Below are 26,598 nucleotides of genomic sequence, written 5' to 3' on the forward strand. Positions count from 1 at the left end.
TATGGTATTACTGATCAATTATTATTTTAATATTTTAAAAATTATTTTTAATCTTTATAAACTATCTCATAATAAAATATCAATATTAAAATTTCTGTTTGTTTGTCTTTACATGTTATGAGAACGAATATGCTTTTTATAATTTTTAATAATTCCTTATTGCCTATTTTTCTTTTCTCAAAAATATACACACATCAAAAATTGTTCATAATAATGCATTTCGCACCAAATTATGTTTTTGCGTAGGATTTAATTGTATTTTCTCGGGAAAAAATATATATTCGCAATGCAATAAATATTTTTTGCATCAAAAAAAAGATGTTTTTCAAACAAAATAATGATTTCCCCAATAAACACAAAAAATATTTCTTGATTTCATATGGGGAAATTGCAGACTTTCAATCATTTTCACTCAAAGTACAAAAAAACTTATTTCACACATATTTTTAAACTTAACCAGATTTCAAAATAAATTTGATTTTCTTATCAGTAAACAAACATCACTGATGTGATTACAAAATGTTTTGTGACCTCATACATTTGTTAAAAAAAATGAAACCGGGTGATTATTTTTGAAATCATAACTTTTTTCAGGGTGTTTCTAATTCCAAAATTTTGTTTCTTGGAAGAGGAATTATTCTTTTGAAAAAAAAAAACATAATAATTTATTTAAAAAAACGATATTCGAGAACATATTTTTAAAAAAAAAAAAACAATCTTTTGAGCTGCGATAACTTTTCAATATCGATTAATCTGCATTTTCAGAAAAGACTCAGACTAAATATTTTGATTGAAAAATTTTGAATTCAAAAATAATAACCCACCCATTTATTTCAAATTTTTTTTTGTCACAAAAAGTTCATCAAAGATACAAAATTTATCAATGAAAATGTCAGAAGTTAAATATTTTGTTTCAAATATGGGTGATTCTTTTTGATTTTATTTTTTTTCAATCGAAATGTTGGAATTAACAACTTGTCGCAAATTCTTTGATATCAATCAAATGTTTTTCATAAAAACTATAAATGAACTTCTCTATCTTTTAATGATAACGTGCATTTGAAATGCCATTATAAGAAAGGATGTGAAATATTCTTTAAAAATCCTTTTGAAAATAGCTGCGAATCAGAAAATTATCCATATCCCGAAAAAATATGGGGCATTATATTTTGCTTCAGGCATTTTCATTGAAAAATTATGTGCTTTTCATTGACTTTTTGAGAACAAAAAATTTGGAAAAAATGGGTTTATTTATTGAAATTCGTGAAATGTTGGAAAACTTCATGTTTTAATTGCAATGATGCCTGTTTATGGATATGAAAATCAAATTTATTTTGAAATTTAAGAAAGTGAAATAAAGTTTTGAAAAAATCAATTTTTTTGTGCTTTGTGCAAAAAAAGCTTGAAAGTCCATATTTTCCCCCATATGTGATTTCAAAAATTATCACCCATTTATTATTATTTCAATAAAAGCTTTTGACAGAAAATAAAATTTTATCTTTTTCGAAATTAAAGAAAGATGTTTAAAGAAATGAGTTTTACAAAGTTTTTATATTAATCTCAAAAAAAGATTGAAATCCCATATTTTCCTCTTCATATTTCCCCAACTATCTCCAACTTCGATCAAATCAAAAACTTGTCATTATTTATTTGTTTCGATCTTGATAAATAACTATTCTAAAAAATGTCACTGTTTTTATTTTTATTTCCTTTTTCAGAACACCAGAATAATCTGTTTATTTCCTCAAGAGTGCTTCTTTTTAATAAACAAACTTTCATGTATTGAACATAAACCCTATTTTCATTGAAAAACCTGAAAACAATCAAAAATTGAATATGCCATATTATCCAACTTTACAAATAATATCTTTAACAGAATTGAAAAATTTTGAATCATCAATGCATTTGCTCTAAGTTCACATCCAGAAATGAAATTGATTCATTGTTATTTTCTTTTGAAAATAGCTCTCAAAGAAAGACGCAAGAAAAAAAAAAAAAAGATAAAAATAAAATTAACTAGTTTATTAAAGAGCCTAATGAAAACAGACAAAATTATAAAATCATTCTTTAAGTTGAATTAAGCCACATTGGAAGCGAACCGTTCAGAATCAAATTATCGTTTCCATTTCTTCTTCTTCTTTGCATTAACAAGTTCAATCTCTTCTTGTGACATTTTTAAGATATGAGAGATCACATTAAACATCTGGAACTAAAAATTCAATAAATATTATTTAGCAAATGAGATAATCAAATATTCAAAAACAAATACGTTAAATCAAATTTTAAAAATATTCATTTAAAAGATAATTTTCATAAGCAATCCACAAAAGATTCACAAGGAAGTGGCAAACCTCCATCTCTTCGTCCAAAAGCATTTTCAGAATGAGATTTTTGAGATACGTCACATCCACTCCTTCTCTTGACTGAGCCCTTTTCAGCTCTTTGTTCTCTTCATCCAGCGCTGCGTTGTGCGATGCTATGTAATTCAGTGCAGGCAGCAAAGAAGGATGCTCAATGAAAACGGAGGAGCCAAAAATTGATGACGGGATGTGCAGAGTGGCGATGACAGAAGCCAGTGCAGGTGTGATTGAAGGAGTTGTCAGCAAAGCAGGAGAAGAAGTGCGGAGTGCAGATGATGAAGACAAAGAAGCAACCATCGATTGCACTGAAGGCGAGGGAGAAAGGGAAGGAGAAGGTGAAGGGACTGCAGTGTCTGAGGTATGCTGAGATGAAATCACTGAAATGGATGAAGGAGATGTGGCAAGAGATGGAAGAGGAGGTGTGACAGGCGAAGAGAAAGAGGCTGCCAACGAGGAGGAAGAAGGAGGCTGGACAACAGGCAGCGATGCAAGCGAGAAAGATGGAATGGCGCTTTTAAGTGCAACTGTTGGCTGCCTGGCTGAATGAGTGTTGATTGGAGTCAGCGTCTTTGGAGTGGCCGACTCCAAATCGGAACGTGAAGGTACTTGATTAAGATTGAAGCCATTCAACGGAGTGGGCGGCTCTTCAGAAACAGAAACAGAAGAAGAAGAAGAAGAAGAAGAAGAGGCAGCAGGAGAGAAAAGAGGATGCGGTTGAAATGAGGAGCTGGAAGAAGACAAAGAAGACAAAGAAGACGGCGGAAGCGGAGATGATGTGAAAGAATGTGCCATTGGAGACGAAAGTGCACTGACTGAAGAAGGCAAGCGCTCAGATGAAGCAGAAGACGGTGCAGGAGACACCTCATTGGCAGTTGAATTAGACACATTTGACACACCTGGCGACTGGATTGACTGCATCGACGGCATCGGCGAGGAAAGCGAGGAAGGCGAGGCAGTCTTCAGTCTGCTCTGGATGAGCTCTCTTTCAGCGTCTGACAGCCTGTGCTTCAGCTGCGTGATGATGCTGTCCTTCTCCATCAGCATCGCCAGCGAGCGCGACCGAAGTGTCTTCATCTCGTTTTCGCACTTGCTGCGCTGCTCCTTCTGCGCCTGCTGCATCCCACTCACCCGCGACTCTGCCTCCTCTGCCGCCTGCTTCAGCACACTCTGCTCTTTCTCCAGCGCTTTCTTCTGCTCCAGCAGCTCTTCAATCAACACAGCACTGTCGTCCACATTCTGCTGCAGCTTTGCAATTTCAGCTTCTTTCGCTTCGATGCTCTCCTTCAGCTGGCTCATCGTCTCCGCTGCCTCTTTCTGTGCCTCTGCCAATCTCCTGGCAAGACTCTCGTTTTCAGTCTGAAGAGAATGCAGCAGAGGAGAAGGAGAAGGAGTAGTTGGAATGGACGAGGTAGAAGGAGACAGCTGACTCTCCGATGAAGATGAACTGGGTGAAGAAGAAGAAGAAGGCGATGTGTTTGAAGATGAGGGAAGAAAAGAAGAAACAGGGCTGTTACCAGATGATGATTGCGTAGATGAATCATCAACATTTGAAACAGCATTTGTGGAATTCAACGAGCTCATGACACTCAAAGAAGAAGAAGAAGAAGAAGAAGGAATTGAGGAAGAATAAGTCGGCAGTTCGGAGCTGCTGTTTGGAGTGATGTCTTTCACAGTAGACACGGTTCGTATTGCCATCCGCAGCGCTTCTGCTGCCCGCAGCTTGTACGAATCGAATTCGTCTCTCAACGTCTTCAGCTCTCCTTCTTTTTCTGTGATTTTCAGCGAAAACTCTCTTTTCTCCCGCTCAAATGTCTGTGTGAGGCGCGAAATGGCAGAGGAGAGGAGGAAAGTGTGGTGCGCATTCAGAGTGGGAGGGAAGGTAGAGAGGAAAGGCAGACGAGACGACAATGTCGAAGGGAGAGACGAATATGACTGCAATTTGAAGGAAGAAGAGGAAGAAGAGAATGAGGCATTGGTTAACAGATCAGATTCCAGTGACTTGCCATATGGATACTCATCCACAAACACAATCTCTGCCTCTCTCTTCTTCAGCTCCCGCTGCTTTTCATACGCACTTTCCACATTGCTCACCTTCACTTCATTTGTTTTTGTTGCTTTTTGTGCGGATTGTCCACTTTTATTCTCCTTTCCATTTTTCTTGCTTTTATTCGATTTTTTTAAGCTTACTGCTTTGATTTTGCGTTTTGGCAACGAAACTCTTCTTTTTTTGCTCGAAAATTTTGGTTGTTTTTGATCATTTTGAATCTTTTCTTCGTTTGAATTTTTTGTGTTGGTGCTATCCAATTCAAGATCTTTGTCAGCATTTAGTTCAGTCGGCTTTTCTATTTCTTCATCCTCTCCTTCTGTTTCGTTTCGGTCTTCTTTTTCTTCATCATCATCATCTTCTTCTTCCTCCTCCTCATCCTCTTCTCCTTCCTCTTCATCTTCACTCAATGAAGAATCCACACTCTCACTCGATCCATTTTCATCGTCTTCATTCACTCCCAATCCAATGTGTATCTTTTTCTTTCTCTTCTGCACCCCATCTTCGTCTTCTTCGTCTTCTTCCTTCGCTTCTGCCTGCAGCTGTGCAAGCTCTTTCGCTTTTATCTCAGCCAACCTTTCCACAACCATCTCTTCTGGCACCCAAATTCTATAAACATTCATATAACTTGAACTTTGCAGATTATTGTCATCAATTTTGATGTCTTTTCCTGTGCTCTTGTCTTCAAAAACAGACGGAGAAGACGCTGGTGAAACAGATGGAGAAGCACCAAAAACCTGAAAAGACGACGAATATGGAGATAAATGCATGCTGCTTGATTCATCATTTGTGCTGTTCTTCTTGTCAATTTTTATCTCTACAAAATCCCATATCTGATGAAAAGTCGGAGTACGTTGGACCGCAAACGAAGAGTGGCTGTAGAATTCTCCTGACTGCAATTGAGATTCTCTATTGATGTTAGAATTAGGACTTAAAGAAGAATAGTTTGATTTGTTTCTGAATTCAATAGGAACTGCAACACGACATAATACATTCACAGACAAAGCTTCATTAAGCCAGATTTCTTTCATAATCCGTTCTGGAACTCTCATGCAATTTTCCATTGCCGTAATATCTGATTGTATTTTTCTTGTTCCATGCTCCATTTCAAACATTCGTTTCTTCAAATTTTCAAGATCACGCCTTAATTTTTCGTTTTCAGCAATTTTCGTTTTGCACTCTTTGTCTTTGCTTTCAATGATTTTATTTTTTTCTATCAAAGCAGAATGAGCAGTCGATGCAAGCTTTTTTAATCGTGCATTTGTTGCTTTTATTTTTTCTAATTCTTGACTTTTTGCTTCAATGTCCGCATTCTTCTCATAATTTTCCGTTGAGTCTCTTTCATGCTCTTCATTAATTGAAATTTCTGCGCTCGAAGACTTTTCCACTTGCTCGCTCTTTGTCGAATAATCAGATGTTGGCGTTTCCTGTCTGCGAAAATATTCATCTTCCGATACTTCCTCTTGCCTTTGCGAATTGGATGAGTTTGGTAAATTTTCATCATTACTTACATTCGGGACGTCTTCTTCAGGAACTTTACAAAAATATAACATTTTCCAAAAGACAATCGTGAACAAATATAAACAAAATCATCAACCAATTAAAAATTTTCTTTCACATTTTTCTCATAAAAATTAGCAAATTTATACCATTGTCTCTTGGTGGTAAGAACATTTCAGCTCCATGAGACTCTGTTTCACTCATCAATGATTTTTATAATATGACATCAGATCACAAGAAAAGAATTAAAAGCCTTTTTTCATAAATTAGCAACAACCTGTTGTTGAGACTTTTGAAAATTTATGAGAAATAATGATGCACACTGAAAGAACTGGTACAACAACTCAACTAGAAAGATTTCATTCTAGAAAAAAACACACGTTAACGTTAAAGGAAGAAATGAAGTTAACGAGCAAAATTTTAAGAAATGTCACCGCTCAACAATTTCCCCAGCATTTCATAGCACAGATATTTAGGAGAAAAGCTTCTTTAATTTTTTCTTATACGTGCAACGCGACAACACCACAAGAAGATTTATTAAAAGTTTTTAACTTTGTGAAGAAAATTTTGGCACTTGATGACTTATTAAAATTTAAAAACGACAGTTATTGCTTCAATGGATTATTCGAAATTCTTGTGAGTTTGACTTTATTTTGGAGAGAAGATACGAATCTGCCAAAAAGCCTGCTGTTTGATTACCTTGAAAGCTCACTCCCAAGAAAATATTTGGAACAACTTCTATTTTTGCTACTGTATCACTTAAGTCATGTGCTCATACACATGCCTCATCAAACTGATTTTTCATTTGAAACAACTTTATTGCATAATACATTTTCACTAATTTCATCTTTGACGAATCTTTCGTATCCACCTTTTGCTAAAATTATCAAAACTTTTGTGCGTGCGCATGCAATCGAGCTTACATCGATTTGTGCGTTGAATGCAAAGGCTGCACCTCAAACATCTGCCATTAATCATTTACTCCCTGAGCAGACAATACTCTTCAAAGTTATAGGAAATCCAAGGAAACTGAATGACCCACTATTTACTTTTCCAAACCTTATGCAAGTCTCCCGCGCGTATGCGGAATCGACGGCGCACACGCTGAGCCAGTCGCTGAGCCTGCTGATGGGGGTTATCAACAGCCGGAACCACATCCAAAAGAAAGAGGCTATGCGGAGGAATCCGATGATGCACACGTGGATGGAGGCGTTTGTGGAGAGCGGCGGGCTGAGCCGGCTGCTGTGTCTGTATTTGGGGAGCGACATGCCAAAGCAGCTGGAGGAGATCGACAACGACTGCGCAGAAAGCACACGGATTGTTTTGGGGCAACTTGTGTGTGTGGTGGCGCATCTGCTGGTGAAGGAGATGTGTTCTCCATCAACTCTGCTGGGAGAACGTAGTACGACAGACGAGAAAACGAGCGAGAAAGGGAAGGAGGCGAAATGGAAGGGAGAGGCTCATACGAACTTGGCTTATTCTAATCGGTCTCCAATGCAAAAGCAGATGAAACAAACAGAAATTGATTCATTTGCCGCCTCAATTGCTACAAGAAAGACTGATTTGAGCATTTCACTCGCCAACTTCCCAAAGAATCCTGAGCCCATTCCGCAGATTCTGCCTCCTCCGCTTCCGCCCGACTTGTTCTTGCAGTCGCTTCTGATGTGCAACATTTATGTCTCTGTCACCTCTTATCCGCTGAAGGCACGCAGACACCTCTCCTTCAGCGACGAAGAGCTGAGCCTGCCAAATTTGCCTGATTCTCCCACAACTGCTCCTCCATACACTCCGACAATAACATCACATACACCTCATTCATCATCATCATCATCATCATCATCATCATCTTCCTCTCCTTCATCTGCTTTCTCCAGCCCTCTCTTTTCCCCTTCCTCTCCTTCCTCTTCCTCTTCTCCTTCCCTCGACTCCACCTCTTCCCTCTCCTTCCTCCACCTGATGCCTGCGCAGGGTGTTGTTCTCCTCCTCTTCGCCCGCACAATCCAGCTGATTGTCTATTTTGCTCTGAATGTCGCAATTTCTGTCCCTTTCTCTGTGGATGTGCAGGATCTGACTGATTCCTGCGACAGCATCGACAACAACTCTGTGTCCGACTACTCTCCTTCACGTAAGCCTGCCTCTGATGGCGAGACAACAGCTGTCTTTGCCATCCCTCCTCCTCTTTCTCTTCGTTCTCTTCATTCTCCTTTTTCGCACACACATCACATGAAAGAATTCACAGTTGATCCCATTGAAGACATTGATTCCTTCTCTTCCTCTTTCTTCTCCTCATCATTTTTATGCCAACCAGATGTGTTTCAGCATCTTCTATCTGATCCACACACTTTTCTGAAATGTGCAAGCAGAATGTTTCTGAATGCACAAAGAGAAGAAGCAAACAGACAAACACAACAAAATTCTGCTTCTTCTTCTTCTTCTTCTTCTACTTCTTCTTCTACTTCATCTTCATCTTCCTTCTCCTCTTCCTCTTCCTCTTCCTCTTCCTCTTCCTCTTCTTCTTATTCCACTTCTCCTACTCCTCCTTACAACAGTTATTTGATGGAAGATGATCAATACATGCTCTTCTCTTCTCATTCACAAATGGAAGCTCAGCAAAACTTGTCTTCTTCTTCTTCTTTTTCTTCATCTTCATCTTCATCTTCTTCTTCTCTACTTGATATTTCTCATTTGTCCATCTCTAATGCCTTAGACATCATCAATGACCATTCCTTCTTCTCTTCTTTTTCTGCTATCTCTCCATCTTCTCTGTTCCAGTTCAAGAACTCACAACATTCACATCCTTCTTCATTCACATCATCATCATCATCATCATCATCATCATCTTCTTCTTCTTCTCCTGCTGCTTCTTCTCTTTTGTTATCTGAAAAACGAACTCTTTCTTCTTCTCCTCTTCAACAGCCTTCTCCTTCTTCTCCTTCTAAACAATCTTCTCATTCAACAATATATCCATATCCTTCCTCATCTTCTTCTTCCTCTTCCTCTTCATCTCCGTTATCATCATCATCCTCATCAACAACCTCTTCTTCATCTTCCTCTTCTTCTTCTTCTTCCTCCTCCTCCTCTTCCTCTTTCTCCTCCCTCGATTCTTCTCTTTCCTCTTCCCCCCGCTTCCAACTCCACAACACAGCTATGAATCCTCAGCATGCTGTCTCTATGCTCTTCTCCCTTCTCTCCCACCTCACTCGCCTTTTCCCTTCTGTCGTGGCTCCTTTCCTGTATTCTTCTGGCTTTGCTCCTTATCTGCTGCTTTTGTCTTATTCGGCGTCGTTTTTGTCGACTGAAGATGGCTTTGAAGAGAATGAGAAAGGAAAGAGAAGAGGAAGAAAGGGAGAAGAAGAGGAAGAGGAAGAAGAAGAAGAAGATGCTGTTAAAAAGGTGGAGGTGAAGGAGAAAGGGAGAAGAGATGCGAACGAAGAGATTGAGAAGATAAGGAAGGAGAACGAAAGAAGAGAAGGAAAAATCAGTTTGAAAGATAATGATTCGACAAAAGATACGAAAAAAGAAGGGGAAAAAGATAAAAACGAGAAAGAGAAGGAAAAAGAATATGAAGATTGGGATGATATAGAAGAAGGAGAAGACGAAGAAGATGAAGAAGAAGAAGAAATCTTTGAATTGGATGAAGGAAGAGCAGGCAATAGTTTTGATGAGTGTGTGATAGCTGGCAACAAAATGACTCAAAATAAAATGAATGCAGTTCCAATGAATGAGAAAGGAGTTGGAACAAAACTGTCTCCTTCCTTCACTCCATCCAATTTATATTCATCATCATCATCTTCTTCTTCTTCTTCCTCTTCTTTCTCCTCTTCTTCTTCCTCTTCTTCCGATGATGATGATATCAAACACAAAAATCCTTTCTCTTTCTCCTTCGACACCAACCTTTCTGAATGCATAAGAAATCTCAATGAAACCACTTCTGCTGCAACCAACTGGAATGTTCCTCTTTTCCCTCTCCAATTCAAAAGCTCTTCTTCTGTCCAACGGTCTTATCTGGCTTTCATCTACACTGCTTCTACTGTCGATCTGACTGCGTTGGAAAAGAATTCTTTTGTTTCTCCTTTTGCTTATTCTTCTTCTTCTTCATCGCGCTCCTCCTCCTCCTCCTCTTCTTCTTCTCGCTCATCCAGCCATCATTCATTCCTCTCCAGCTATTTCATCGACTTCTTCAGCAACATCCTCCAATCTCTTCTCCTTCTCCCTTTCACTTCCTCTTCTTTCTCTCCTTCTCTTTCCTCTTCTTCTCTTTCTTCTTCCTCCTCCTCCTCTTCTTCTTCTTCAGACTCTTCTGATAGATTAGACAGATCTTCCAGTCGCCCTTCTTCTTCCACAAAGCTCTCCCTCGTCTCTTCTTCTCAAATTCTTTCTCCTCAACCTCTTCCTCCTCCTCTTTCCTCTTCCTCTTCCTCTTCTTCCCCTTCTTTCTCCTCTCCCTTTGCTGATGTGAAATCTTCCACCACAACAGAAGTGTCTCAATCTTCTTCTTCTTCTTCTTCTTCCTCCTCTTCTTCTGTTTCTTCTGCTCTTTCTCTTTCTTCTCGCTCTTCTCAAAGACAGAGCACGAAACAAGATCTTCATTCAACTCAATCAAATGCTGTTGATAGCGATGAAGTTAGCATTCATTCCACTTCTTCTTCTGTTTCTTCTTCCTCTTCCTCCTCTTCCTCTACCTCTTCATCATCATCTTCTTCTTCCTTCTCTGCTGATCCTTCTCTTCTCTCCACTCTCATTTCTGGCTTGTGCATCTCATTGTCTGTTCTTGACACTCAAAAGGGAGAAGAAGAAGAAGAAGAAGAAGAAGAAGAAGAACTGAAAGTGCTAAAAGAAAGAGGAGAAAAAGAAGAAAACAGAAAATATTCAAATAAGCAGAAGAATTCAAATCATTTGTCATTCACAAGTGATTCAGATACAACACACCATTCATCATCATCATCATCTTCTTCTTCCTCCTCCTCCTCACTCCAATCAAATACATTATTTTCTGCTATTCCTGCTTCTTCTTCTTCCTTCCCTTCTTTCTCATCTGTCCCCCTTTCTCCTTCTTCTTCTTCTGCTTCTTTGAATTCTTCTCTTCCAAATGTCAGCATTCCTTCTTCTTCATTTGCTGATTCATTAACTTATTCTTCTTCTTCTTCTTCCTCCTCTTCTTCTTCCTCTTCTTCCTCTTCTTCCTCCTTCCCCTCCTTCCCCTCCTTCACCACCACCATATCTTCTGCTTTCTTTTCTCCTCCTTCTTCTCCTGCCCCTTCTCTTCCTGCCTCTCTTGCGTTAGCCTCTTCTCATCTTCTGTCTCAGCCTGCTCCTGATTTGATGGTGAATCACAGTTGGAATGAAGAAGAAGAAGAAGTTAGAAGAGAAAGAAGAGAAAGAAGAGAAGAAGGAAAAGAAGAAGGAAGAGAAAGAGAAAGAGAAAGAGAAGAAGAAGCAAAAATTTATTCGAACAACAAAGATATTTCATCATCATCATCATCATCATCATCAACATCTTCTTCTTCAGATGAATCTTCTCTTTCTTTTCATCACATTCTTTACAGAGAAAGACCTTCTCTTTTATTTGCCATGCTTCTTCGCTTGTTCCATTTGCTTCCTTCTTATCTTTCTTCTCGTTTGTGCCAAGTTAATCGATCTTCAAAAGAAGAGGAAGAGAACAGTGAGAATAAAAATAGCATGAAAACCAACATGGATAACCAATTAACATCAACTGGTTTTTCAAATACAAACAATATAACAACAACAACAACATCATCATCATCATCTTCTTCCTCCTCCTCATCATTATCCTCATCATCATCTTCTTCACAGTCAAGTGAAAACATACAACCATTTTTGAGTATAAACAGAGATGTTTCTGATATTCTGTATACAAATCTGTCAACTTTGACATTAACTTCATCATCACAATCAACTTCGCAATCATCACATCCTCCTCCTCCTCCTCCTCCTCCATCTTCTTCTTCTTCTTCTTCATCGTCTTCATCGTCAACACCTTCTTCTGGTTATGCTCCATCATCATCATCATCATCATCATCATCATCTTCTTCTTCTTCAACACCTTCCTTTTCATCAACTTCTCCAACAACATCAAATGAAGACAATATTTCCCCCTTCCCTCTACTTTCCTCTTCTTCTCCCTTCTTCCTCTTCTCACCTCTCCTCCACACACCTTCTCATTCATCTGCCTTGCTTTCTCTTTCCATCATGTTGTCTTCTTCTCTTTCTCCTCTTTCTCCTCTTTCTCTTATTTCTTCTTTGCCCCCTCAGCTTCTGAAGCAGGAGACAGAACGGATGGCATTGATTGTCGGAGGAAACGATGGATTTCTGAGCATTTTGAAGGAGAAAAGGAAAAATGACAAAATAAAAGGAGAGAAAATAGAAAAAGAGAAAGAAGAGAAGGAGAAAAAGAAAGAAGAGAAAGAGAAAATGAATGAAGAAGAGGAAGAAGAAGAACAAGAAAATGTTATTGATCAAGTTCCATTTACGCTCAACATGATAGAATTCATTCTTAATTCACTTCTTTTGCCCACTTCTTCTCATCCTCCTTCTTTCTCTCGCTCTCTTCTTTCTCTTTCTCTTTCTCTTTCTCTTTCTCAATCTTTTCCAAAGAATTCAACAAATACATTGAATCAATCTCTAATTGATCTTCTTTCTCTTTCTCCTGTTCTTTCTCCTCCTTCCCCTTTTCTTTGTGTTAAAGACACAAACCTTCGCTTCTATCTGTTTTCTTTGCTTTCTTCTTTCTCCTCTGCTTCTCCTCTTTGCAGCTATTTCATTGCAAACAGAGTGAAATCAGCTGTTTCTGAGTTCAATTCATTCACTTTCGTTGATTTGTTGGGATTTAAACAGAACAACACTCAATTGAATAACAATGAAGGAGCATTAGAAACAAAGAGGAACACACAAATTACTTCAGCATCTGCTTCATCTGCTCAGCAATCATTGAATTCTTCTTCTCTTTCTTCTTCTCCTCTTTCTTCTGCTTCTTCTGCTTCCACTCCTCATCTGTTGGAACAAGAACACACTCTTTCTCTTTCTGCTAATTCAACTGCTTCTTCAGCTTCAGCTTCGTCTTCATCGCTTCGAATAGTAAATTCAAATAGTAACACAGCAATTTTATCTTCAATCTCTTCACCAAATTCAACCTCATCTTCAAATAACCTTCTTTCTCCTCTTTGTTTTCTTCCTTCTCTTTCTCTTCTCTCTCTCTCTTCCCATCCTTCCTCTCTTATTCTCTCTTCTTCTCTCCTCCCCCGTCTCTCTCTGAACATTCCCCATCTGATTTCACTGCCTTCCAAGCAAAGTTCATTGGGCGCTGTTCTCATTCAGCTCTTCAGCCACATCCAGTTCAGAATGACATTAGCTGTGTGGGAAGGAGAAGGTGGATGGAAGAGAATTCGAAAAGAGGAGAAAGAAGGAAGAGAAGGAAGAGAAGAAGAAGAGGTTGATGGGTTGATGACAGATGCATGTGCAAGCAGTGATGAATCAGAAGAGGAAGAGGAAGAAGAAAGGGGAAATTTGGGAGGCAAAAGAGAAGGAGAGAAGAAAGGGAAAGGGAAGGAGAGGAAGAGGGATGTGGTAGAGATATACAGAAGATTCATTGTTGGAGGTGATGATGAAGACGAAGAAGAAGAAGAGGAGGAAGAGGAAGAGGAAGAAGAAGGTTATGAAGATGACAATGGAAATTGTGTTGATGAGACAACGAGGAAGTTAATGAGAGAACAAAGAGCAGAGAAGAGGAAGAGGAACAAGAAGAATGGCAACCGAAAAGGGAAGAGAACTGAAGAAGAGGAAGAGGAAGAGGAAGAGGAGAGAAAGAAAAAGCCATCGAAGAAGGTGATGGCAGATGTGAAGTTGATGCATTCACTGAGGGAGTTGTTTGTGCTGATGCAGGAAGGAGTCAGTGAAGAAGGGGACGGAATGAACAACTTGCAGAACAAAGATGGAATGTTGGTTGAAGAGCTGGAGGAAGAGATGAGTGGAAGTGAAGAAGAAGAAGAAGAAGAAGAAGAAGAATTTGAAAAGATTGTGAAGGATGCTGAGAAGGAGAATGTTGATAAGATTAGCTCGAAATGTGGAGAAAAGGAAGAATTAAACACGGACAAAAAGGAAGAAGCAAAAGACAGCACAAAAAAGGAATTGAACGAGGAAGAAGGAGAAGAACGTGAAATGGATTCATTGAAGCAACCAGCAGAAAACGAACAAGGAAATACACTCACAAACAGACAGGCAGATGAAAATGATTCAAATGATACAAATGAAGGTGTTCATAATAACAATGCTCAGAATCAATCAGATGGCAAAGCTGAGACAACTTCTGCCAATTCTGATTTGGCTGCTTCAACAAACAATGAAGAGAACAACAACACATCTTCTGATGTCCAATCTTCACAGACATCTTCATCTTCAACTTCATCTTCGTCTTCTCCTTCTCCTTCTTCTCCTTCTGCAGAAGAAGATTTGAAGCGATCACAAACTCTGTTCCCTCCGCCACCCCCACCACATTCTCTTACGCGTTCCCAGACACTCACGTCCTCATGCAGTTCAAGACAAACAAACAGCACATCAGAAAAGATGGATTCAAATACTCAAAATGTTGATATTAATAATAATAATAAAATCGCTGTCCAATCAGAAGTATCTGCCGTTCCTTCCATTCTCGAGGCAAGTTGTAAAGCACCTCAAACACACACACAAACAGAAGCACATCCACAAAACAACAACAATTTGACAGGCCTGTCAAATTCACAAATGTCAACTGCGATGTCTTCATCTTCTTCCTCTCTTTCTTCCTCTTCTTCTGATCTGTCTGATTCAACTGCTTCTGCTGCCTCATTAAAATCTTCTCTTTCACTCAGCACTTCTTCCATCTCTGACAACAACGCCTCTGCCCGTTCAATGAATCTTTCATCGCCTCTTCAGAATTCTCCTTCCACAACAAGAACACGCAACACACCACCACCACCACCACCACCACCTCCTCCTCCTTCCAAACGAAAACGCAATCCTCTTCAAAACTCTTCAATTGATTTGAAAACAAAACAACGCTGCAACTTAAGTGCAACCACAATTGGCAGTGTTACAAGAACATCCAATCAACTTCCATCCCCTCCTGAATATCAACAGCCAGACCCTCGTTTGTATTCCACTCTGCCTTCTTTACGCACATCTTTATCATCATCATCTTCTTCTTCTTTATCTTCTTCTTCTGATCAAACAAAATCATCAGAGAATTTAACAGACACCACAAGCACACCTCCTCCTCGTCCTTTGTCTGCCTCTTCCACTGCAAGCTCATCTTCTCTTTCTTCTTCTTCATCTTCTTTCTCTTCCGCTTCTTCCTCTTCCTCTTCTTCTTCTCCTGCCTCTTCTTATACAGTGAATACCCCTCCTCCATCATCTACCCAACGACTTGCTTCTCCTCCTCCTTCTCTTTCTCCTCTTCCTTCTCCTCTTCCCTCTCCTTCTCCTTCATTGCCTCAAATTCCTTCTATCTCACCTTCTCCTTCCCCTCAACCTTCGCCTTCTTCTGCCAACAATTCCATCTTTAAAATGCTTCTGAATGCTAAAAGACACTTCAAAAGGAAAGGAAATAGTTCAGATACAAATTCTTCATTTTCTCCTTCTCCTTCTTCTCCTTCTGCTTCTTCCTCTTCTCCAATCAGAATGGCCTCTCCTCCTTCCTCTTCTCCTCCTCCATCTTCATCCATTTCTTCATCAACATCTCTTTCTCCTTCCTCTTCTTCTTCTTCTCCTTCACTCACATACGAAACACATTCAGATGCTCATCAAATGCCTCACTCTAAATTCATTCATTTGGACAAGTTTAGTCAAATTTGCAATGAAATCGCACAAAATGAAGCAGAAAGCAGAGAAAGAAGAAGTCTTCGCCTTCAAAAGCAGAGCAATGTGTCTTCGAATTATTTGCTTTCCTCTTTTTCTTCATTAACATCATCTGCATCATCATCATCTCCATCTTTTCGTTCACCGTCTCCTTCATTCTCTCCTTCTCCTTCTCCTTCTCCTTCTTTCCCTCTTCCTTCTCTCCCTTCTCTCCCTCCTCCTTCTCCCTTCTATTTCTTCTCCTTCCTCATCAGCCATTTAGACCGTGCCATTCGTCACATAAACGTCCCAAACTTCCTCCGAAGGTTCTTCTTCGGTTCATTTCTCGAAGAAACACGCTGTTTGAATGGCCATGTGAAGACAAGAACTGTTCCCTTTGCCTCAATTTGTGTGGAAGCAGCAGGATTTCTTTCATTAGAGGCAGCACTTCTGAAGAAGATGGTTGGAGAAACAAAGCAGATTGTGTGTGAAGAATGCGAAATGGCACGAAAGAGGAAGGAGAAAGAGCGGAATGGGGCAGAAAATGAATCGATTTATTCAAACAGCGATGAAAGTGAATACAATGCAGAAGGAAGAGGAGAAAGTGGAAGAGAAAACATGAGGTTGAGTGTGAGAGAGAGGAAGAGAGGCAGCCATCAAGGAATGTATTTCAGACAAGGATCACACTATCTGCACCACCAAAGCTCATATTCACAGCCAATGATGAGCACACAACATGGAAGAGGAGGGTTGGAGAGAAGCATTAGAGACAATGGCATCATCAGCAGTGAAAGAGAGAAGGAGAAAGAGAGAGAGAAAGAGAAGAAGGCAACGGTGGCTGCTGTTGTTAGGCCTCTCTTTGTGGATCTGCCGAATACGCTTGTGATATTCCTGGACAGAGACACTATTCCTTTTCAGACTTCTGCTTTGTTGTCAGTTAATAGCTTATCATCATCACAAACATCATCGCCATTGCCGTCTGCTTCATCCACTCCTTCTCCTTCAGTTAATTCCTCTGCTTCATCATCATCATCATCATCATCATCTTCTTCTTCTTCTTCATCCAATTTTGTGTCTGCTTTTGATTCTGTTTCTGTCTTCACTTCTACAACTTCCCTTGCCCTTCCTCCCTCACCCGAAAAGTTCTCTTCTCTTTCATCAACAACAACATCAGCATCTTCTTCCTCCTCCTCTTCCTCTCCTTCTTCTCCTTCTCCTTCTCCTATTCTTAATCCCAATTTCAATACAAATATCAATGCCAATGTCGATACCACATTCACCCACCCGAACTCTTTCTTCTCCTTTCCTTATTGTTCTCCCCTTGATATGCATCCTTACTCGCTTGAATGTGACTCTTCTGCCTCTTCCTCGTTGTCTTCTGTAGAGAAGATGATGAGAGCAAACAAACGCATCTGCAATTTAAAGGAGGCAATGGCAAGACAGCCACCCTGGCTGATCACTCAGATGCTGATAGACAAAGGATGCCCTACGAAGAAGATGGCAAGAGAAGAGGAAAATATTGCTTCTGCTTCTTCCTCTTCTTCCTCTTCTTCTTCTTCATCCAATCAGAACCAGAATTCTTCTTCTCAACAAAATATTGAAAGTTCAACAATCATAAAAAGAAGCAGCAGCTACTACAAATACCAATTAGTAGGGATTGTTGGAAAGGCTGCACAAACACAGAAATCTTCAACATCCCTGTCATCTTCATCATCTTTATCAGCTTCTTCTTTATCTGCTTCTTATTCTTCCTCCTCTTCATATATTTCTATTGTTCTCAACAGAAAGAACCCATCTCAATGGTTCTGCTATTCTGATGGCACAATTACACCTTTGGATTCAAAACAAGTGGCAAAGATGTGTTTTGGTGAGTCTGCTTCTTCTTCTTCCTCTTCCTCTTCAGCTTCTTCTAATGCAATTTCAATGAACAATACTTTATCTTCCACTCAAAGAGATTTGAATGCCATCACTCCAGCAGCATCGCCAAGATTGTTTGAGAATATCAAACAGAAAGAAGAGAGAGAGAAGAAGGAAGGACACATTTTCAGTGAGAAGGAGAAGTATCCTGCATGTATGCTGATTTATGAGCGAATTCAGCCAGAAAACGACTGGGCAAAGGAGAAAGAGGAGATGAGAGAGGAAGAAGAGAAGAGGAAGAAAGAGAAAGCAATTGTGCAGGAGGAGATGGAGAAGAGGGAGAAAGAGAAAGAGAAGGAGAAGGAGAAAAGAAATCAAACGAGAAATAAAGTTGTTATGGAAATAGTGGATAAGAAAATCAAAGAGAAAGAGGATGAGAAAGATCTGAAGATGATCGATGACTCGAAGTCTGATATTGCAAAAGTCGAAAAGGTGAATGCGACCAATGAACATGGAGATGAAAAAGCAGAAGTTACCAGAAACACTCCTGTTGACAATGCACAAACATCTGCTGGCCTTTCATCAAGAGCCTCACCTGCTTGTTCATCTCCTTCTCCTTCTACACCTTCCTCCTCCTCCTCCTCCTCCTCCTCCTCATCTTCATCATCTCCATCTTCTTCATCTCCTAATCCTCAAACAGCAAATAATCTATCTCTTTCAAACAAGACAATTATCCCTCCTTCTTTCCACTTCTTCCAGATGACTCAGAATGTGCCTGACTTCCACACACAAAGAATGCTCCTTCCTCTTTCGCTTTTGTCTTCCTCTTACACAAAATGGCCATATCCTCATCTTCTTCACTTGGCTGATCTCATTCAATTGCACAGAGCAGAACAGCTGAAGTACATTGTGAATGATTCGAATTCAAATTCTTCTTCTTCAGTTTCTTCTTCAAACAACTTGAATTCCATTCATTCATATAAACAAAAGATGTTTTCTCAATTGTATTCTTCTCTGCCTTCTTCTTCTTCTTCACTCTCATTTTCTCCTCTTTCTCTTCGTCTGAGCCATTTGATTGAAAGAGACTGTCTCAACAGAACATTCCTGATGCATCTTTTGTTTGATCCTGCATTTCTTTACTTTGTTTATTCGCATCCTTCTTCTTCTTCGTCTTTGGATGAGGAAGAATTTGCGACCATTGAAGAAGCATTGAATGAGCACTATTCAAATAAAAGAGAGAATTCTGCTACAAAGAAAGACAAGGCTGATGAGAAGGGAAAAGAGCTACTCCAATCAACAATTTCCAATGAGAATGAAAGTAATGCCACTTCAAATGAAAATCAACCATCACAAAATGGAGAGCAGACAGAGAATGAAAAGAAGAATGAGGCAACATTCATTCAAAAGCTGTCTCAGAAGAACTTTTTCGATCTTTCTGTGCTTGTTCCATCTGATGACAATAATCCTTTGAACTCTTTCTGTTTCAATGACCCAATCGAATACTCCGTTGTGAAGGGAATGCAAAGACATTTCGTCTCATCTTCATCCAATTCGGATGAATCTTCCCTCAAATTGTCACTCCACACCCATTTTCCTTCTCAGCTTCTTCATTTTCTTCCAACAAACTTCACATATTTGCCGATAGCCACTCGAATGCATCTTTCTCTGCTGGCTCTTCTGTCTTCGCCAACACACCGTGAATTGCTCAGATTTTATGACAGCGGCAGATTTGGTGGTGAGAAGCCTGCAATCAATTTTGGCTCGATTTCTCCTTCTTTCGATGCTCAAATGGCTGCAGATGGAGTTATTTCATCACTTGTTCGTTTGTTAAAGCGATTTTCTATGCCATCTTCTTGTTCCTCTTCCTCTTCTTCCTCTTCCTCTTTTGCTTCTAATTCAACTGCATCCAATTCATTGGATGCTTTCTCAAACAGTCTTTTCGTTCTTTTCTCTCTTCTCTCCGCTCTTCTCTCAACAGACTCTTCTCTTCAGACATTTGAGAACTCTGTTTCAGATCGGAAAGAATTCGTAAAACATCTTTTGTCTTCTGAAAAAGAAGAGAAACCAAAAGAAGAGATGGAAAAAGTGAACAATGAAATGAAACAAAATAGAAAGAAGAAGGAAGAAATGAGGGAGAAGCAAAATGAATTGAGAAGTTATGAAGAAATGTTCTGCAGGAACAGAATGGAAGTGAAGACTTACAAAAAAGCTATTTATGAAAGAGAAGTGAAAAAATTAAAGGCGAACAAGGAAGGACGTGAAGAAGAAGGAGAAGGAGGAGGAGGAGAAGAAGACCAATTGAGATCAGAAGGATCTTCTTTTGAGAGGAGAAATGGAAGTGCTTCTCATATTCCAAAGGAAGATAACATTTCTTCAACTTCTCAATCAGTTTGCACTCCAATTTTGCTTGTCCATCCACCAATGAGCATTTTGTCATTCATTCTGACACATTCAAACAATATTGGCATACTCGAAAGACTGATCTTCAAAGTGCTTCTTCCCGCGTTCTCTTCTGTTTTCAGACATATTTCAAAGGATTCTCATATCCTTGCAAAGGAAGTGTTTGGTTTTTCGGTTCCATCGTCGTCTTCTTCTTCTGATTCAGCTGATTCTAATTCTTCATCTTCTTCATCTTCTTCTCTTCCAATTATCTTTGAATCGTCTGTATTTGTGTTTGAAATGCTATTTTCATTCTTTTCTGCTATTAACAATCTAATTTGTACACATCCTTTGTTCCAGTCTCATCTTTCAAAGCGTTTTCTCCAAAGAAGTCAATCTTCTGTTCGCTCTTCTTTTACCTCATTGTCTATCCTTCCTTCTCTTCTGAAGTTCCTCATTTCAATGAGCAGAATCCATCCCCTTTCAGCCACTGCTCTTTATCATTCTTCTCTTCTGCACACCCTTTTTGCCCTTTTAAACAGAATTATGCATCTCAATCTTGTTCAAACACAAAGAAAACAGAAAGAAAACAATGTGAAAGAAAAGGCTGTTGAAAACAGCTGTCAAAGTGAAAATGGAGATAATTCTTCTGAACGTGGAACAAAATCTCAAAACACTTCTGGATTTTCTTCTTTGTCAGCAGCAAGAACAAATGCTTCTTCATCTCCTTCATCTCCTTCTCCTCCTTCTCCTCCTTCATCTTTGTCATCATTCCTTTCTTCAACAAGCACTTTTTCATTGTCTTCTCACCAGCACATAATTGAAGGGCTGCTTTGTGAATGCTTCTCTCTTTGTGTGGACAGTTGCATCTCACTCGACATTACTCATTTTGCTCCTCATTTGCATTTTAAGCTTTTCAGCTCAACATTCAGCAGCCAAACACCAACATCAGATTTGCTTGGTTATTTCACTACATCGTTGGCACAAGACGATTCTTCAATGATAACTTCAAATGCTCCTTCTTCAGAAGCACCTGTTTTGAATGAAGCAAATGCTGTTTCTGAACTTCTGGATGCTGCTCAAACTGAAGAAAACAATGAAACTATTGCTGACGTGTCGATAACTTCAATTCCTCCTTCAATTCCTGCTCCTTTGCTTCCTTCTGTTGATGATGACAGGAATTCAAAAGAGCTCAAGAACGAAGAAAGAACTGAAGAAATTAACACCAAGCTTATATCCTCTTCTTCTTCATCTGCTGTTGAAAAAGAAAAAGAAAAAGAAGGAGAAAGAAAAGAAGAAGAAGATGACAACGATGATGATGAGAGCTCAGATGACTCGTCCTGCCCTCCTCTTCCTCTCCCTCCTCCTCCCCCGCCTCCTCAACTCGATCCATTTGAAGACGATCTTCTGATGTTTGAGGACGATGAAGATGATAAAGACGAATATGTCGATTATGACACTGAGCAAAATAACACTGCTTGATTCAGATTTATTTCTTTTCCTTTTTCTTTTTTTTCCTTTTTTTTTAATTGCTCCAATTTGAGGCGGGCCGTTTTCTTTCATTTTTTTATTGAAAAGTAATTTTTTATCATTCATTCAATTGATAATTTGATGATTTAATAGGATATTTTTAAGTTTATTCTTCAAAGGTTTTATGAAGGAATCTTTTATTTTCGGATTAATTTTCTGATACTTAACGTTCGAAGATTTTATTAATGTTCTCTGATGTTAATTTTTTTTTTTTTGGAATGAATGTAATTTAAAAACATTATTTTATTTATTTTAGAAATTTATTATCAAATTTCGTTTGATTCATAAAAACAATTGTAATTGCACTATCTTCATATCATTTTTTGAATTTATTTTTTATTATCATTTTGGCTTCGTTGTTCAAAATTTCACTATTGATAAAGAGAATTCATTTTTTTAAAATTTTTGAAACGCCCATAATATCACATGGTTCTGACTAAAATTAAAATTGAAGGTGGACAACAAAAAATTGTACTTATTAAAGGTGATGCGACACTCGGAAGTCATAAGAGCCTCATTTGCCAAAAATTAGGAATTGCAGATCTAGATGGTTATCAAATTTATACTGAAAAAGAAGATGGAGAGCCAGACAAACTCCTTTCTTGGGAATCCGACTCTCTTGACTCATTAGGCATTACAAAATCTGGAAGTAAATTTGTGCTTGTCCGACAAGATACAAAAGGTTTTGATTATTTCAGTTTTGCAATTATTTGAAATAATTCGAAAAACTCTATTAATATTAAAGTTTTGTCCTCAACAATACTTGATAACGATCCACAAACGCAACAGAAGCAGCAAGAAAAGACAAATCATATTGATAATGCACATGACAATTCATCCGATAACTCACCAAAAATTTCTCAAGAAATTGTTCATCCATCTTCGTCGGTTTCTGGAACCAAAGAAATTGAAACATCTCCATTTGCTTCTGTCTCAGGTTCTGTTAAGCAAAAATTGAATCAACAGCAAGAATCAAATTCGAATCCTCTCGAAAATGAACAAGAATTAATTCGGCAACTTTCTCCTTCAATTAATTTATCTCAAGCAACGCCTTCTCAAAAAGGAGTGCATGATGATTTTTCTGGATCCATAAACTCAAATTTAACTGGTATTGTTAATGAAGAGAATCAGCATATTCATGAAACCAAACAGCCTTGTGAATTAAAAAACTCAGAGTTGAACATAACAAATGAAAAATTACCCGCAACCTCTTCAAGTGCAATTATTTCTTCTTCTAGTAATAGCAAAACAGCACAAGAATACTATATTTCTGCTTTTGAAGCACCTCCAAGCGAAAAAGATGGATTTCAATCGGCGAAATTGGTTCATTATCAAGATATGTCAAACTCAACGATAACATCTGGAACACAAAACATTTCACCAATCAAACAAAGCGACAAAAAACAGGAGAATTTTACAAATACAAGCGTGTATGCGAGCATGCCAATGAGTCCAACTTCTGTTTCTGAACTGCCAAGGGAATTTCAGCCGATATCTCCAACATCAAGAGCGAAATTATCTTTCTCTCCTTCACAGCTTGCTGTTTCTTCTTCTCCAAAGCCAAAAGAAAAGGTATCTTTAAATGAAAGAAATTCTTCTGGTCCCTCAACTCATGTCTCATTAACTCCAAACCAGCATTCCTCTTCTTTTTCTGTTTCTCATCAAAAATCTGATAATTTTGCTCAATCAACATCTTCTTCACTTCCCAAATCAAATTCATTTCCTTCTGTAGAAATACCTTCTTCTATTGCACCGTCTCTTCCAACTCTTCCCACTTCACCTTCTTCGGAAACAAATAACTTTCAACATCAAAAGCGCAAAGGTGTTCTTGAGATGCAGCATCCTTCAGACATATCGGCACAACCTCTTCAGTTCAATCCTCTCGTTCAAAATCCTTCTCGGAATGAAGGCAACTCTTCATTGATTACTCGGCAGAAGCCAGACGAAGGACAAAACTGCAAGCTCAAAAGCGAAAATGCCTCAATTACGCCAACTTCATCATCCTCTCCTTCTTCATCAACTTCATCAACTTCAATTGATTACTCAGTTGCTCAAAACACTTCATTGAACATTTCACCATCTTCCTCAAAATCAGCTTGCACAAATGTTGAATCGAATGAAACGACGGTGAAGAAAAAGAAAAAGAAAAAGAAAAAGAAAATTGAATCCAACAAAAATCAGTCAGATATGATCTTGGAAGTATCTGGCTTGCGCTCAAATATTCAATCAATTTCATCTGCTTCAACTAATAGCACCGTACAAACTGACAATAACTTCACGAAAAGCGTATGCAAAGCAGAGAATGCAACTGAGCAAGCACTGCCATCTGTTTTTTCTTTTGACTTTGCGTCTTTGATGTCGTCTGTTCTGCCTTCTGAAGAATCCGCATCTGCTTCTCACATTCGAAGTATTGGAAAGGAAAGGATATCTCATTCTCGATCAGGTCATTCAGAAGGAACATCCTTGAGAGAGAGTCAAATGGCAGAGAAGGTATTTGAGGAGAGGTCAATTGGGAAAAGCAGCAGGAAAACGAAAGATCGAGAATCGTCAGCCGATCTATGTGCAGAACTGCATGAAAAGAAGAAGGAAACTTCTGCGAATGAACGAGATGCAGGCTTTTGTGGCAGGCATAAAATTAAAGAAAACGCAAAAAGAAAACGAAAGCAACGTGTTCATTCATTTTCTCCTTCCCCTTTGAATTCTCATTCTCATTTTCATCGACATTCATCCAGATCAACTTCTTCTTCCTCAATTAATTCAAGCGTTCAAGATGATTTTCTGTCAGAAGTGACTTCCTCTGATTCAGCAACGGCCAATTCGAGACAACTTGCAGCAGAGATTCGCCAGTTGAAAACTGAGAAACGGAAAATGAAGGAAAAAGAGGCAGCTTTGCTGAAACAACTCAAAGAAATGGAGAACACTCAGGAAAAAATGGAGAAGGAGATTGAATATCTGAAGGAGAAAGAGCGGACAAGCTCAGCAGCCATGGAAAAGTTTGTGGAAGAGATGAATGCAGAAAAGAGACGGATGAAAGCGAAGGAGGCAAAAATGAGAGAGACTCAATCTGCTCTGTCACGAACACTGCTAAAAATGCTATCGAAACAAATACAAAAAATAAAGTCAGAACAGGAAAGGGACAAATTTAGTTCTTCGTCTGAGAAAGAATTCGTGAATTCACTTATTACCACAAATTCCACTCAACAGACTATTCCATCTCCCGAAAGTTCAGAAAAAAATCTAAACAGGAGTGATAGAAAAGAAGATGTTTTAGATGACTGCAGTGTTGATAATCTGGAATCCACATCTTCAATCAACCATTCTTTTTTGCCCAAGGCGGAAAGAGTGGATGATTTTGACTGTGAAGAAAAGCACACGAGCCAAAACAGCTTTTTTCAGAAAAGCTCTATTTGTGCTCCATTGACATCTCCTTTATTTTCATTTCAAGGGCACAATCCTTCTGTCGATATATCAGCTAAATTTCTATCTGATCAAAAACTTCCCTTTTCAGCAGCTAATTCTTCTTCTCTTTCTTCCAGCTCACAAATTCATTCATCTCCATTACAAAGCAATGGTTCGTTTTCAAGCTCATTCCCTCAGCTTTTTTCAGGTGCACTTCACACACCAACAAAGATGGATGCTCCATTAACTCTTCCTCTTTTGAGACACGCTCCGCATTTATCTCCATTTCCTCATTCCACATTGCCTTTCCTATCTTCAAGCGAATCATCTTCAAAGAAATGCACATCTCCTGCAGGTGGACCTTTCATTGCAAACTCTCATTCGATTGCTTCTCTGAATTCAAATCAAATGAGATGCGAGGCTTCGCAAAGAGATCAACAATGTTTTTCAAGTGTTGAACAAAAATGCTTGGATGATAGTATTTCCAATGTTATGCCTTTGAACTCTCCTTCTTTTCACGACACTTTCACTCGACTTATTTCGAAGTTGGAAACTGCCACGCCTGTTTCTTCACCGCTTCGTCAGCCACTTTCACAGATTTTGTCGCTATTAGCCTCTTCAAAGAGAGGAAAAACGGATTGTAATTCGACATTTTCAACCAATAAGTTAGACAGTTCTTTGGAGATTGACGGACCACAACAAAAATATGATTTTTCTTCAAATCTCTCTGATCCGCCTGAAGATCAAACTAATGAACAAGAAATAATTCATCATAATTCGAGTCAGCAAAATGAGTTTCCTGTTCTGCAACAGAACGTGAAATGCCCATGCAATTCACAAACTTCCACCTTAACTTCTTCTTCCTCTTCGCTATCATCGTTACCATTTCAAAGACCGTATATACCAAATGATGATATCGTTTCCCAATGTATCCAACCTGTGAAAGAAATTAGAATGCAAAATACAGATCATTCAAAATATCAACTCAACTCTCAAACAGCACTTGGTACTTCATCTTTATCACACAAAACAAGCAACAGAGTTTTGGATCAAGAAAACCCTTCAGATAAAGAAGCTGTAAATAATTCATTTTTCCTTAAAGCACCTCCTTTGCCTCCATCAATTGCGGAGCAGTTTCAACCAGAAGGCATCCTCAAATTCCCATTACTTCAAAGCATTTCGAAATAATAATTCGGCTTGAACACTTTAATTGTCCTGTTTAAAAATCGACTTTATAATGGAGCTGAATATTTACTTTAAAGTTTTATTTGTGAAAAGTCAAGAACAAAAAAAGAAGAACGAATTTATTGCTTGTATTTTTTCTTTTGCTTGTTTTTTCTGCTTCAAAAAAATAAATGAACAAAAAAGAAAAGCGACAAAAACACGCTTCCTGACATGCTCAGCTGTGCATCTTCTTCCTCGTTGCAGATGCTTTTCTTTCTTTTCCATTTTTCTGAAGGAGTTCGCATCAAAAAACACGAAAAAAGCTGCTCTTTCTGCACCGCTGCATGTGCGCCTTTTGGAAAGGCTCCTTCTGTTCAGAAGGGCCAGGGATGAGTAAAAACATAAAATACGACCAAACACGCCAATATCGGCCAAAAGCACTGCCCAACATCCCTATGCAATTGATAAATCGAAATATAGGAATCAAAAAAAGACTCATTCTTCCAGCTCGGTTTGCGAGGCACAAGGCTTCAAATC

General features: G+C 38.7%; 3 protein-coding genes across 3 annotated transcripts; 2 read left to right on the forward strand and 1 right to left on the reverse strand.

Annotated features, from left to right (window-relative positions):
- Positions 1–1,780: 1,780 nt before the first annotated feature.
- On the reverse strand, positions 1,781–6,123 carry MONOS_7605 (uncharacterized protein). The gene is made up of 3 exons (XM_067877943.1): positions 6,054–6,123; positions 2,352–5,938; positions 1,781–2,209 (listed from the first exon to the last, which is right to left on the reverse strand). Exons 1-3 carry the CDS (start codon positions 6,106–6,108, stop codon positions 2,114–2,116), a joined length of 3,738 nt encoding a protein of 1,245 aa, XP_067721977.1. The 5' UTR covers positions 6,109–6,123; the 3' UTR covers positions 1,781–2,113.
- Positions 6,124–6,684: 561 nt separating this feature from the next.
- Positions 6,685–21,450, forward strand: MONOS_7606 (uncharacterized protein; the record flags this gene model as incomplete). Its single annotated transcript, XM_067877944.1, has 1 exon — positions 6,685–21,450. One exon carries the CDS (start codon positions 6,685–6,687, stop codon positions 21,448–21,450), a length of 14,766 nt encoding a protein of 4,921 aa, XP_067721978.1.
- Positions 21,451–21,924: 474 nt separating this feature from the next.
- Positions 21,925–26,193, forward strand: MONOS_7607 (uncharacterized protein; the record flags this gene model as incomplete). Its single annotated transcript, XM_067877945.1, has 2 exons — positions 21,925–22,180; positions 22,244–26,193. The coding sequence occupies 2 exons, from the start codon at positions 21,925–21,927 to the stop codon at positions 26,083–26,085; spliced, it is 4,098 nt and encodes a 1,365-aa protein (XP_067721979.1). The 3' UTR covers positions 26,086–26,193.
- Between the last annotated feature and the right edge of the window lie 405 nt (positions 26,194–26,598).

The sequence above is a fragment of the Monocercomonoides exilis genome (genome assembly GCF_001643675.1).
Source record: "Monocercomonoides exilis strain PA203 chromosome Unknown scaffold44-821271, whole genome shotgun sequence".
In the NCBI taxonomy this organism is placed as follows: domain Eukaryota; phylum Preaxostyla; order Oxymonadida; family Polymastigidae; genus Monocercomonoides; species Monocercomonoides exilis.

Bases quoted from the DNA above. Each gene is read 5' to 3' on its own strand.
- MONOS_7605 (XM_067877943.1), bottom strand. From the start codon at position 6,108: ATGAGTGAAACAGAGTCTCATGGAGCTGAAATGTTCTTACCACCAAGA. The intron at 5,939-6,053 runs GTATAAATTTGC...ATTTTTGTAAAG, and splicing joins CTTACCACCAAGAGACAATG to TTCCTGAAGAAGACGTCCCG. The intron at 2,210-2,351 runs GTTTGCCACTTC...TTGAATTTTTAG, and splicing joins TTTTGGACGAAGAGATGGAG to TTCCAGATGTTTAATGTGAT.